We start from the raw sequence: 14,959 nt of genomic DNA, 5'->3' as shown, positions 1-14,959 counted from the left end.
GGTCAACATGAGCCGAAATTCTAAAATTGTCAATTTTCGTCCGTTTGACTTGAAATTTGAATAGGATTTTCATGTCAGCTCACTGAATACAATCATCAATTGTTTTTGAGGTCGGCACATGCCAAAAGGTCAACATAGGCCAAAGGTCAACAACTTAGGAACACTTTATAAAATCCTCAATTTGCATACGATTGACCTGAAAGTTGAACATGATTTGTCCACCCCATCAATGAATTCAACTACCAATTAATTTTGAGGTCAAGATGGCACATCTGGTGGAAAATGGTAATTTAAAAAATTTTTAAAATCTTTTTTAGAAACCCCGACCTTGATATGACCTTTGACCTGTTGACCTCAAAAATAGTTGCTTTCTCAATTCAGTGATGCACTATGCAATTGCTTTTTAATGTTCAGGTTAATGGAGGAAGTTTGACCTCGAGTTGAGATTTGACCTTTTGACCTCGTATAGTTTGTTTCCCAAGTCATTGACATGCAAATCCTGTTCAACTTTCAAGTCAAATGAAAAATGATGAGTTTTAGAAATTTTTACCTCAAGATAACCTTTGACCTTTGACCTCCAAATCCACCGGCTTCTCAGCTATGACCACGTCTACAACTTGGTAAAGTTTCGTGATGATTGGTGTAGAATTGTGACTTGTCGCCAATTACCAAACAAATTGACCCAAATGCAATACCCTCTCCTCCGGCGAAGGTAACGAGAAATTAATGTGTTCATTCAACCTGGTTTGTCCACCCACAGTGCCACTTGTTTCAAAGTGTTTCATATCGCAAAACTCCACTGTATTCGCCATTTGTGGACGTTGAGCGCCGATTCTAATCTTCTGTAATCAAAACACGTGGTTTTGTGACTTTCTTCAACTTTGCTTTTTTTACACACTCGTGCACGTGAGACTGGGAGTGCGAGCACCACTGAGTCTTTTTCTTTACCAATATCGATGATCAAAATAACCTATTCTATAGGATGAGATTGATGTATTGTGGTTTGGTTAGTGTTTTTGCAGAGAGAACAGAACAGGTAGTTCAGGTTGCTAATTCTGGAGAAACTTCTTATAGATTGGTGGTCTACATTTACCGAAGCAATCCGTCGGATCTTCAGTTTGTTTATATGTGACTTGTTTTGGTGACACCAACTGGTTCATTGCTTTTAGGCATAGTTTGATGTCTAGTTTAACTACAGGTTTGTATCTTGAATGTGTATCATGTTCAAGAGACCATTAATGTTGTTTTATCATAATTGTAGTCTCTTCACCGTGTGTGCGTGCGCGTGCGTGTGCATATTGTTGTCAAGGTCAAACTTTCATGTGATCTCTCCACCTTGTAAAGGTTTGTTTTGTGTGTAACAGGTATCCTGCTAGTTGATGAATAAAAGTGAAATTGTAAATTTGTTTATGAAGATTTTTGTTTTGTTTGTTTATATATGCTTCAAAAACTATTTAACCAAATCCAACCAAATGTTGCATGTTTCCTCAGGGTACCCCAAGTATGGTTTCTGTCTTGGTGGTATATTGGGGGATGGGGGGGGGAGGAGATCCCAATTCTCTCTACGTAAATGTGTGTCGTATAGCACATCCGGCGTTATCCTCTATTACAAATTATTCTCTTGTACAAAGAAAGTTTTTAAACAATTTGACAATATCCATGACGGTACCTTGATGTTAAAATGTGAGTGAGAAAAAATTGAAATTTTCAAAATGTTCCAATTCTCTCATTTTAAGTGGAGGTTCAAGTCGAAGCATCCAGCACTGAGCTTCGCAGTGAAGCAGAAGTGATTTTATTTTAGTTTCTTTTATATATTTTTTTTCTCACTCCATATGGTTGACTTCCAAGCAGATAGAAGATGACCTCAGGCAGATTATAGAGTAAATAGAGTAAAATGTCTGTGAAGTGCTTCATGTTGCCTTTTGATTAAATCTTCTTCTTCTTCTTCTTTCGGCTGCTCCCGTTAGGGGTTGCCACAGCGGATCATCCGTATGATCCGCATAGTGATTTGGCACAGGTTTTACGCCGGATGCCCTTCCTGACGCAACCCTGGTCGCCTCTTACGACACACAGGGATTGCCTTTTGATTAAATATATCTGCAAAATATAAAAGCCTAGTAATTACTAACGACGATTAACCAGGTTGCTATATAAGACGCATTACCGACATACTTTAGAGACTGTAAGTCTTTTCTTCTTTCTACCATGCTCTATGAAGAGCATCGGTTCTGCCGAAGCAGTTTGTTGCCTGGGGTTTCAATCCCCGAGGGTGGCCACTCCAACATAGGAAGTCAAAGCTGGAATTAGTAATTTGTTCATGCCAGTGATAACTCCCCTCTTTTGGCGAAGGATACTGTGGGATCTTTAACATCCACTAGCTAATGATAGCTGGGACGCCCGGCTTAACGTCCATCCAAGGGACGGCACATACAATGATGAATCACCGGAATGAAAGTGTGCAGCCGGTTCGGTATTCGAACCCAAGCTTGACAGATCAGAGGTGAGTGTGATATGTACTGTATGGATGTGAAAATTGATTGGATGGTGGTGGTCGTATGGCAGCTTAGCTGCCGGGGTAGCTATCATTTCTTGGCGCATGACTGTGTCGCTGATGCAGTGCCCCTCTACCAGTGCACACACTGGAACTGGTACTCATTTTGCCGACCTCGGAAGGATGACAGGCTGAGTCAACCCCCTGGTGTATTAATTCAGGGGCCGACGGGGCTTGAACCCAGGACCCTAGGATCCCAAGCCGCCACCCTAACCACTGAGCCAACACCAGGCTCGTATTGATTGGGTGACGTTATTGACCTCGCACTTTCCTGAAGGAACAGCAAGACTGGTTGTGACAGATGTGTGCCAGTGAGTTAGTCCGCACTAGTTCTCAGATCTACTGCCATCTATATTATACCCCGGTGAGGTTCTGCATTGTTATTGAAATATTATTTTCTGAATGTTTTCTGATTTTTGAAATAGCATCGTAAGCAACCATAAATTATTTTCTACAATACGTGACAAACGCCTTTTAATGGTGAGTTTGGTGAAAACCTCATTTGAGCCTCTGGTTGTGATCCAGCTACTGCACATGGGGTTGGGGTTGGGGTTTGCGTTTAGGTTGAGGTAATTTCAGTGATTCATGTTGTTCTGATCATTCTGAAGCAAATTGAACTTAACCTGATGTTCTTATTTTCTCTCCCTACGCAGTGTTCAACTCCATCGTTCTCTTCTGCCTGCGAGACTTGCAGCCCACCCTTGATGCGTTGCTGAGGTTGAAGACCAACAACCATCGTACCAAGTTTGTGTTTAACTTTACAATCTATAATTATCTGTGGTCGTTTTTCCACTACACAGCATTTGAATCCATTTCGATGCAGTTTTTAATTTGGCTGAGCGAAGCGAGGTCGAGGCCTTTATTCCTGATACGTGAAACACCTTGCAACCCACGCAGACAGAAAACAGACTTTTTGTAATGCCGACCGCCTTTCCATCAAATTATCACCATGTAACTTTGTTATAAACATTCTCCATGGATGCGGGCTCCTATGTTGAAAGTTTTGTGTTAATCGCTCATTCTGTTGTGGAGAAAATGAATTTAAAAAGCGAATAGAGGTGAAAAGGTGAGGGCGGAAGAAAAACAAACAAAAAACGAGGTCCCCATCTTACGTTCCACAACATGGTTCAAGTATGGTTGTGGACACTGTTACTAATTTATAGAAAGAGAAAAAAAGTTTTTTTGGGGGGGGAGGGGAGGGGGGGTCGTTATTGTTTATGACGTGTATCCACAAGTGATGAGTGTACCATGGTGCGACATGCATTGTGAATCGGTGTGACGTCATGTCATCACCGCCCCAGCATGTGCCATTAGATATGTTTCAGTGAAGAGTATTCTGACGCCGCACTGTTGAAGAAGAATAACTGCTCCTTTCACGTCTTCGGACCCATTATACAGAGCTGCCAAGGCAGTTTTTCCTTGTCGAGGAGGTACAATCCTGGATGGGTGACCACTCCAACGCCGGATACTCCAATGGCTCATTCTTTCCAGTAAGCTGAAACTCATTTTACCCCGACCTCGGATGGATGACAGGCTGAGTGAACCCACTTGGTGCTATTTTAACGGACCAACATGGGCTCAAACTCAGGACCCAAAGATCTTCAGGCAGCCACCTTGACCGTTAAGCCAACACCATACTTTACTGCACTGTACCTGGCAGGTTAAATCTGTGTGTTTTGAGTTTGAGAGATGACCAGCTGTGTGTACTGGTGAAGCTTTTTCTGTTTGTGCGCATTACAAAATATGACATTTTTCTCTTAAAAAGCTTGCGGAGATGTTTTTTTTTTTTACAAAATCAAAACCGTGTTTAAATTTTTTTCCTTAAAATAAGAAAATGGAGCATTATGATGAACAAGAGATGGCATCATTAGACGTGGAAGAATTCCATGAACAGCTACATGGTGATGAAATTCAATTTACCGTTACATCGGTAATTATAAATAATGACTTTTACGTTGAGTGCTTACTGTTTTAATGAGATATACAATCATGGCCAAAAATATTGGCAACCTTGCACTTTTTTTCAAATAACTCACTATTATTCTCTAAAAATAAGTTGAAATTGACAAAATTATTTGGGCTCCACAATTCTTTATTTCATTGTTAATATTACACAACCTTTGTTTTTGATTGAGAACTTATTATATTCTTTTAAATCAGAAAATAAAGACATGGCACTGACAAAATTATTGACACCCGAGACTTGATATTTGGTATCGCGGCCTTTAGACAAAAATAACTGCAGTCAAGCGTTTCTTATATCCATGAATGAGCTTCCTACACCTCTCTACTGGCCGTTTGGCCCACTCTTGTTGTACAAGCTGCTCCAGTTCTCCCAGATTTGAAGGGTGCCTTCTCCCAACTGCTGTTTTCAGATCTCCCCACACATGTTCAATGGGATTTAGATCTGGACTCATTGCTGTTCACTTCAGAACAGTCCAGCGTTTTGTCTTCAACCATTCCTGGGTGCCTTTTCAAGTGTGTTTAAGGTCATTGCCCTTGTACATGGGGTTGGGGTCAGGTCAGGAAGGTCAGGAACATCAAGGTCTCTGGAGATGGACTTGTACCCTTGAGATTGTCCATGCTTGGCTACAATCTTGTGTCTGACTTCCTCAGACAATTTTCTGGTTTTCTTTCTTTTCTCCATGCTCATTGCGATACACACCGTGACACAAAACAGCAGAATGACTCCTTTTCTCGATTCAAATTGGTTGAATGAGTGATTTCTATATTACAGGTGAGTTCATTTCTAAAGTAAAGGAGAATCATCTGCTTGAAATCTAATTATTTGTAACAACTTCTAAAAGGTGCCAATAATGTTGTCCGGGCCATTTTAGGATTTCTGTGCGGATCAAGTTAAGATTGAGTATTTTTTTTTCAGCTTTTGTTTTGTTTTGTTCCACTGCAAACCAAAGGAATACCTTTGTGGATGCCGAAAGATTTTTCAATTTCAACAATTTTCTGGAAGAAACGGTGTATTATTTGAAGGAAAGTGCAAGGGTTCCAATATTTTTGGCCACGACAGTACGATGTTGTACTGTTTTATTTTAATTCCTGTGTTGCTGGCCGTGTTTTCATCCAATTTTCCGAGTTTTGTTGAATTGGTGTCCCATTAACGTCCGGCCTACTCGTCTGGACCTCGGCTGGTCGGCTTGTTCCTTCTGTCCCTGTTTTGACCCCACGTCGCTCCTTTTCTCCCACGTATTGTCATTTATCATCCCTCAGCCTAATTCTTCTCTCTGCTCCAAAAAAAAAAACAATACAAGAAACACAAAAACTGTTTTTCAGTCCAAAAATAACCAACAACAACCAAAAACCGAACTCGATCTGCCATGTACAGTTCTTCCTTCAGTCACTATCCCTTGTCCTTTCAATATCCCCAAACTGAATCTTCACCGAATAAAACGTTTCTTCCTTTAAAAGCTCCGAATGACTTTTTTTTTATGCCGCTCTCCTTCCTCATCCATCAGGAGCAACCCATGCATTCTTCTTCTCTTCATCAGAATCTATTCCTCGTATTCTTTTTCACAAGGCTTATTTCCCAAAACCTCATTTCACTCAACCGCTCATTTCATCCGCCCTCCTCTCGTACCACCAGCTCCACTTTCCTCAATGCCTTCAATATAATTTTTCAAAATTCCCACCCCTCCCGTGAAGTTTCGCTCCGCTCGTCCAGCTTGGAAATCCTGAGAAGTCAATTTTGCTGAGGTGTGCACACAACAATCGATTCTCTTTCACGTCCATTAATGATGGCAACCCCTTCCATGTCAGTACCCTACCCGCTCTCAGCTTCCGCCTCATCTCACCCCTCACCCCTACCCCCTGCTGCCGCTGCCACAGTCCACCCTCACCCGCACCTTCCGGGGTTCCCCCTCCCCTGCACCCTCTGGGTTCCTACCCTGCAACCTCCAATCCCTGCGCATGCCTTCCAGCAGGGTTGATATAGGGGGGGAATGAGCCTGTGCAGGATCAGGGATCAGGGAGTACATTTTTATTTATTCATATATATATATATATATATATATATATATATATATATATATATATATATATATATATATATATATATATATATATATATATATATATTGTTGTTAAGGCTCGTAAAGAGAAAACACCACAACGGAAAAACAAATGGAGCAGGAGACAGGAGGGACGGAAGAGGGAAGCACAAAACAGTGGGGAATAGACGCATGAGATCTGTGGAAGGGAGAGGGATGGGGCAGGGTACACGGGGTAAACAAGATAAACAAGATGGACACTACAGGGATGTTCAGGAAGGAAAGCAGGGAATTTGAAGGAGGTGGGTTTCGGGTGGATTAACGGGGGAAGAAACTATCGTGGTTTTGGATGGGGGAAGATGGATGGTGGTGAACTGCTATTTTGAAGACCTGGAGGGAAGAGTGGGATTGAATAGAGCGTTGGAGTTTGTTTCAAAGGTGGGAAAAACGAGGAATGAAAGAGTGAAGGTGAGCAGTGGTTCTTTATTTTGGTAGTTTAACCAGAAGGGGGTTGCTGGTGGACCTTGAGCGCCCTGTGGAAATATGGGTGGGACAGATAGAGAGAGCGGGGGGGGGGGTGAGGCTGGAGAGGAGAGGGTAAAAGACAGAAAGACCACCGACCTGCCTGCGGTGAGAGAGTGAGAGACCTAAAGATTGTCTCATCGTGGGAGATACAATGATCCTAAACGCCTTGGTTTCCACAACATAAAGCCGAGAAAGGTGAGAGGCAGGAGCGCAAGTCCAAATTGGAGAGCGGGACTCCATCAGGCTGCAGACGAAAGCTTTGTATGTGGTGAGGAGCTCAGGTGGGCCGATGAATAGAAGGACTTTGTACGATGGAGTATGCCCAGTTGGCGACTGGCTTTGGAGGCCAGTTTGGAAATGTGGCTTTCCCAGGAATGATCATGGCAGACAGTGAGACCCAGAAGCTTCAACGAAAGAACTTCTTCAAGAGGATTGTTGAGAAAGTAGATGGGGGTGGGGGGGGGTTCTAAAATATCCTTTCAGAGAGACATAGTGAGAGTGTGAGATTTGTAAGGATTGAAAGACATGTTCCACGTGTTGGACCAGTTTGTGATTTTATCAAGATCTGCAGTGAGCGAAGAAGCTGCTGCTTGCCGGTCTGAGGGATGACAGATGGTACGGCAGAGGGTGGAGTCATCAGCAAAGAGAGAGAGATTTTCCAGAGAGTCGGAGAGATCATTGATGAAAACCAGAAAAAGAACAGGGCCCAGAACGCTACCTTGAGGAACTCCAGCCTGCACAGGAAGAGGGGATGAAAGAACTCCATTTAGGGCCACACGTTGACTGTGACAGGAGAGGAATTTTGCAAGCCATGAGTGGAGATGGCCTTGGATACCATAGGAAGAGAGTTTGGTGAGCAGGGCAGCTAGCCAGACCGTGTCAAAAGCACGTGATACGTCTTGGGATATGGCTCTGATTTCATATCTGGCAATGAGTACCTCCATTCATTGTTGGGAGAGCAGAAGCAGCATATCCACGTTAGAATGACCTGGTCTTTATCCATTCTCACCCCAACATGCTCTCTGACACCATTCTCACCCACATACCTCTGAGTTGGCACTGTTCATTGTGTGGTGCCGGTCGGCTGACTTTGTGCCACATGTGTCCTGGAAGGCTAAATACATCGTCGTCTGTTTTCCTTTTCTCCATGTCCCAGCGTTTTTATGTCGTTACTTTACATCAACTGCCATCTTCCTACCCAACCCTCTGTCAAGTACGGATGTGTGGCCATACCTCAGGTATTTTCCTCTATCGATCGATAATTAACTGCACATTTTGTGTTTGTCCTTTGTCGAGGCTCCGGTCAGATTTGTGCTTCAGGTCCCTCACAACAGTGTTTATAAATGACAACTGTGCTTGTGTTTCTTGTGCCTATTGTCATCATTGCTATTAAATTGTTAACCAGTAGTGTGACTGTGCCGTCTTGTTTCTGCCATTGGAGCGAAAAAAAGCTGTTTGTTAGTAACGGATGTGAAATGGTGTGGGAGAATTGGTGGACATACGAGGTCCGTCTTAAAAGTAACGGGACTGAGCCTGCTGTGTGATCCACTTACACAACTTGAATGAACAGGTTGCTTCACAGTCTTTCGCAACATTCCAGCAATATATATGATTGGTGATGGTTGACTGCGCTCATTGTGTGATTTTTAACAGGTCTTGCTTTACACGTTGTCTCGTCTGAGTCGTCGTGCCATGAGTCGTGAGCAGAGAGCCGATCTGAAGTTTCTTGCCAAGCTTGGCAAAACACCTTCCGAATCCTTCGCAATGCTGCAGCAAGTCTACGGGGAAGAAACGATGTCACGTACACGTGTATTTGAATGGCACAAGAGGTTCAAAAAGGGATGGGAGGAGGTTGAAGATGATCCATGGTCTGAAAGACCTTCAACGAGTAGAATGGCAGACAACATTGAGCATGTGAAGCAGATGGTGCACGTAGATCGTCGACTCGTGGTGCGGATGATTGCTGAGGAACTTTCCATCAACAAGGACACTGTCTGGAGTATCATCACTGAAAATCTCGAAATGTGCAGAGATGGTCCCCAAGCTGTTGTCTGAGCACCAGAAACAGCAAAGAGTCACTGTCTGTCAAGACATTATCAAGCGCCTCGAGCACGATCCAGACCTGTTCGGGAGAGCCATTACTGGCGATGAATCGTGGATATTCGAATACGATCCCGAGACCAAACGGCAGAGTCGTCAGTGGAAAAGTCCGGCATCACCAAGACCAAAGAAAGCAAGGATGTCGGAGTTGAAGGTCAAGGTGATGCTCATCGCGTTTTTTGACATCAAGGGCATCGTCCACTTCGAGTTTCTAGCACAGGGTCAAACAGTGAATCAATATGTGTGCAAGGAGATCCTCTGGTGCCTCATGGGATCAGTCCGTGTCAAGAGGAGGGATCTGTGGGAGAACAACGCCTGGGTGCTCCACCATGACAACATCCCTGCTCACAGTGCTCTGAGCATCCGACAGTTTCTGGCGGAAAGGAACGTACTAACTCTGGAGCAACCCCCGTATTCGCCAGACTTGGCCCCTTGTGATTGATTTTTTTCCTATTCCCCAAGCTCAAGGGGGTGATCAAGGGGACCCAATTTCCTGATGTGGAGGCCATCAAAAGGGCCGTGATGACGGAGCTCCGCAGGATTCCAGAAGAAGCCTTCCGGGGATGCATTGAAGCGTGGAAGCAGAGTATGGACAAGTGTGTGAGACTGGAGGGAAACTATTTTGAAGGGGACAAGCTGTGATTTCAATATATTTTTTTGGAAAAAAATTTCTGTGGTCAGTCCCGTTACTTTTTAGACGGACCTCGTAAGTGTCTTCGCCCCACAATCAATTCGACCGACCGGACTGTTCAATTATTTTTGGGCAAGGCCCAGTGTGTGCGGTTACCATAAGTGACTGTCTGTACACGTTGCATAATCATTCTTTTCTTCATTTTGTGGTTGTTTTTGTGGATTTGTTTTTGCAAACTAACATTTTTGTAATATTTGTCTTGTGTATAAAAGTATTTAAACTCTTACCTTCACTTTGATTTGCTGCAGACTTGTTCTGCCCTCATCCACCACGCGTTGGAAAGGAGTCCGACAGGACGTTCGCACCTACCTGGGCAATGTCCTGCAGGTGAGCCCATTCGTCGAGGAGAGAGTTTGACTGTTGATCCTGGTTTGCTGTTTGTCCGTGCGCCAAAATGCTTTATCGTTTTCTCTGGATTCATGGAGAAGTCACTTGGTTTTGAAAGTACGACAGTAAATGATGGTTTGTCTGTAGTTAAAGCTAGAGCTTTATCGTCATCTGTTTGGAGATTTCATCAGCACGTGATCTGGTGCCCTCAGCTCTTGGCGGCGCTGTCGGAGGACACGGTGGTTTGTGCCATCCTGCGACACATTCGCCATCTGGTGCCGTACTTCTTGTGCTTCCCGAAGATTTCCCGGCAATTACTGAAGGTGTGCTGTAAACCGGAGCTATTATTGGTTTGGGAAGAACGCGCGCGCACGCACGCACACACATTTTGAGGCCATTTTTCCCCGCGAGAGCAGGGATTAGCCTTGCGGCTCCCATGACGATCTTCTATCAGGGTTCCCCTTTTGAAGCAATGTTTTGTTGTTTTTTTTGGCCGGATGCCCTTCTTGAAGCCAACCCTTTAGTCACCTCTTACACCATGCAGGGATACGGTGTACCTATTTTAAACCACAGCACACACATCAACAATAGTCCGATAAAAGGTATCTTGAGTATACACCCTGTTCATACCTGCGCTCAGTGTCAAAAGGTTATATATATATATATATATCTATATATATCTGTATCTATATCTATATCTATATCTATATCTATATCTATATCTATATCGGTTTTAGCCTTAAAAAACTCAATGGTGAAGAATCACTTTTAAAATTCTCGTATCCGGATCCGATTCTTCACCGAAATCGATTCGTTCTTGTCGCACTCCCAACCTATCCACCAAATTTCGTCCGAATCCGTCAGATGTCCTGCTCACAAACAGACGGGAGTAAAAACATCACCTCCGTCGACCTTCGATGGCGGAGGTGGTGATATTGATTTGTTTGTTCACATGCACACAACTTGCTTAAATGACATAACGAGCACTCGCATTCCACTTTCGTTTATCTTTGCATAATTTGGCCGGGTTGATCCATTAACGGTAACCAGGTAAGGTGTTTGAGCCTCATCGCTGATCATAGCCGAGATCCTATTTGTGGGATGGACTTGATCTTGGGGAGCCATAATCGTGTATGGCGTTATGTGGGGCGGAGGGAGGGGATTGATTGTTTTCCTTGTAGTTCTGTCCATTTCATCAGCATGGTTTGTAGCACCTGTTGGCATTTCTCATACTGTTGACTGTTTTGTACCATGTGGTTTTATTTATTTATTTCTCAGCACATGGTGAGGGTGTGGAGTGAAGGTGCCAACACGGCGAGGGTCTTCGCCTTCCTGGTGCTAAATAGAGTCTGCCGGGAGCGACAGGACCTGCACCTTGCTTCAATTATCAAGGTGGAACGTTGTGCTGCGCGGGTTTCTTTGCCTTAAGCGAGTGTACGTTCTCACTGCTTCGAAGAGAGGGCGTAAACGGGTCTTGTGGAGGTGACCCAGGTGTGGAGACAATTGTTCCAGAAAGCAACTTTTGTTCACTGAATTATGGCTTTCGTTCCTTTTCACTCGTGATGTTATCAAGCCAAATGGACTTGTGCGTTCACACCACGTGGATTCCGCACTCCTTTATCGATGAGACGTCCTAGTTGGCTGAACTTCCTGTTTTGGTGCAATGTAATGCCTCTGCTCTCTGTCGTCCTTGAGCTTTGAATTTGAAAGATGGTATGAAATGCAAAAAAATTGTCTTTTGAGTAATGTTACCTTTTGTGGGTTTTTACATGGATGAGGGATGGTGGTGGGTTAACAGAGTGATGGGCTGGAGGGGGAGCAGCTGCCCAAATGTGAACGGAAGTACAAGAAAGAGTAATGAGGAGGAAATTGTATGGGGAAGGAGGTCAATGGGAATACGAAAGGTCACGAGTGGGTTTTGGAGAGACCATGAGGTTGTGATCAAGCAGCACCTTTTGAGGTTTGGAGACGAGCATGAGGCTGGACAAGCTCACAAATATGAAGGGATGAAAGAATAGCGATGAGCATTAAGCATGGATATATGTGCTTGGTTGGGGGAGGGGGAGATGGTGGAGCAACTCTCTTTGGTGTCGGGAAGAATACGTGTTACCTGGGATAGCTGGGAATGGATGGAATGGCGAATTGGTTGATAGTTCTATACTTTGAGAATTTGAGAGTAAAAGACTCGGATGTCACCAACCTTCCTGTATTGGCCCAGAAGACCCTGACCCTGGCCTCCTGCTAGAAGATGCCAATAATTCAGATTGGCAGTTAGAATGAAGGCTTTATTGTGTGCTGTTGTTGCCATGATTATTTTTCTTAGTTATTCACATACACCGAAGTGCACATTATCAACGATCGTAATTCCTCTATCCTCGTTTTGCCCCCAGATGATGTACTTGGGATATGTGCGGAATGTCAAGTTCACCTCCCCAGATTCTCTGCCCCTCATTGGCTTCATGCAGCGCTCGTTCGCCGAGGTTTGCGGGTTGAACCCCAATGCTGCGTATCCACACTCGTTTCTCTACATCCGCCAGCTCGCCATCCACCTGCGCAATGCCACCGTCGTGCGAAAACGGGTATGGTGTGCACACACACACACCCATCGACGTCCCAACCCCCCATTATCTGTTCCCATGTATCGGGTTATCCAATGCAGGTGTCCTTTGTCCAGTTGGAATAGCACATGGCATGGAAAGTTCACCCCATTGTTCCAGTACAATTTGTGGGAGAGCAATAGCTAATGAAGTACACAAACTACCTTACACTCAGCTCGCTGCTGTTTAATCGAACAAATGAATGATTAATAAATGACCCTTAAGTCTACATGCCCTCCGGTTCCATATCATGCAAGGACGGAAACTCGAGAATGCTGTATGCAGGTAATTGTGAGGCGTCGGCACGTCGTCAGAACACTGTGTGTCTGATCGTAGATAATTTGTGTACAGGAAAATCTGCAGGCGGTGTACAACTGGCAGTTCGTACATTGTTTGGGACTGTGGAGCCGTGTCCTCAGCACTCTGTACGGGCAGGTGGTGCTGCAACCTCTCGTGTACCCTCTGGTGCAAGTGATCTGTGGCACGATAAGGTAAGGATACTGTTGGGTTTGGGAGGTGGGAGCCACGATTGATGGCCTTGACATGTTTGTACAAATGTTCGTTTTGACACATGACTTGCATCAATCACTTTGACCCGTCCCCGTTATTACCCTCGCCGGAGGAGATGGTATTGCCTTTGGGTCCGTTTGTCTGTGTGTCTGTTTGTCCGCACAGAACTTTTGTTGTTTTTCTCCGTAACCGCTTGTCGGATTGAGACGAAATTTTCTTCAATGGTGCGACTACTGTAGAATGTTTTTCGTCATAGCTGACGTTGTAGGTCACGTGGTGTGGCAGCCATGTTGGAAAAATGGAAAAACTTTGCACTTCTGTATCTCTGAAAGCACACCAAGGATAAAAATTGAAACTTGGCACACGGCAAGAACTCCTCATGGGGAATGAGTCTGATTTTCTTATGATGTCATAGGTGCCTTCGTTATGACGTCATAATTGCATATGCAGGACGCCACATCCAATCAGTATGAAAATTTTGATGGTCATCTGGGGATAAAATGGTCCACAGTAAAAAAAAAAAAAAAAAAAAAAAAAAAAAAATGTTGGATTTGCCTAAAACCTGTAAAAGTCTTCTCCAGAACGACTGGACAGATCAAGGGGAAACTTCATGCAAATGTTCCCCAAGCCATGGGTGTACAAGTTTGTTGGGGAACAATTTATAGGCCACATGGTTTGGCAGCCACATTGGATTGAAGGAATATGTTTAATTATGTTTTCTCTGGAACCACTTTATCAATCGACGTGAAACTTCACATTTTTGATCTAGTCGTGATGGGGGAATACATGTTTTGAATTTCAACTTGATCGGACGCATAGTCTGGCAGGCAGAATTATTTAATATTTTGATTGGGGTTGTTGGTATTATTTTTGATTTGATGATTTATTTGTTTATTTATTTAATTTTTAAAGGCTCACTTGGCTGTACCTGTATGGGTTTGAGGGTGGAGGAGTAGCAGCTGAAATGTGAATCCTTTCCAGGTTCCTCCTGATGACTTCCTTACCTTTTTCTTGTTTGGGTTCCTTCTGATGACTCCAATGCAGGACTGTACCTATTTGGTTTTCCATTTAATTTGAATTAAATTCATTTGAATAATAGTAAACGTCATGGGGTCAGGGCCAGGTGTCCAATCAAAGCGGGACGTCTTGGTACCCGGTCATCACTGCCAGCAGTTATAACGTGGTAGTTTTTATTATGTCATTAATTATGGAACACACCAGCGCACAAACACCATACAAACAAAATAAGTCCTGGCGAGGGTCCTCAATCTCCGATTGCTCTTTTTCTTGTTTTATTTACTTTTATTGTCTGAGATCAGAGCTCTTGAAAGGGCTGAATGAATGAAGGATGAGGCCAACACACCAATGATAAAAGAGACTGATTATGTACAGCAAATAATGGAAATATAGACGTCATACATAGGGACAGGTGGACAGGGCAAGAGAAGAGGACAACAAGTGGAGTGGAGATCAGGGACGTCAAGGTTTATGGTTCAACTCAGACCCCGGCCGAGTCTTACCAAATAATTTTGAAATGGTTTGTACTGTTTCCTTGCTTGATGCTTAGCATTTGAAAAGGATAGAGCACAGACATACAACCATATGTTGGCACTCCCTGAAGCGGTGGGGTGTAGATCTCTTTCTACATTCAATTTGT

General features: G+C 43.8%; 1 protein-coding gene across 1 annotated transcript in view; it reads left to right on the top strand.

Moving 5' to 3' along the window:
• The window catches only part of NOC2L (NOC2 like nucleolar associated transcriptional repressor), a gene marked incomplete at its 5' end in the record, with an annotated part of 92,532 nt that overhangs the window by 64,905 nt on the left and 12,668 nt on the right, over positions 1–14,959 (top strand). Inside the window, 6 exons of the mRNA XM_085887084.1 lie at positions 3,205–3,295; positions 10,117–10,195; positions 10,408–10,518; positions 11,474–11,587; positions 12,586–12,774; positions 13,144–13,283. Of these exons, the coding sequence (XP_085743210.1) occupies positions 3,205–3,295; positions 10,117–10,195; positions 10,408–10,518; positions 11,474–11,587; positions 12,586–12,774; positions 13,144–13,283 (724 nt within the window). The remainder of the gene's footprint in view (positions 1–3,204; positions 3,296–10,116; positions 10,196–10,407; positions 10,519–11,473; positions 11,588–12,585; positions 12,775–13,143; positions 13,284–14,959) is intronic.

The sequence above is a fragment of the Eptatretus burgeri genome, chromosome 6 (assembly GCF_056783735.1).
Source record: "Eptatretus burgeri isolate ZD-2024b chromosome 6, Ebu_testis_v1, whole genome shotgun sequence".
NCBI lineage: Eukaryota > Metazoa > Chordata > Myxini > Myxiniformes > Myxinidae > Eptatretus > Eptatretus burgeri.
Note: the sequence above shows the minus strand (reverse complement) of the source record. Positions and strands in the feature narration are given on the sequence as shown.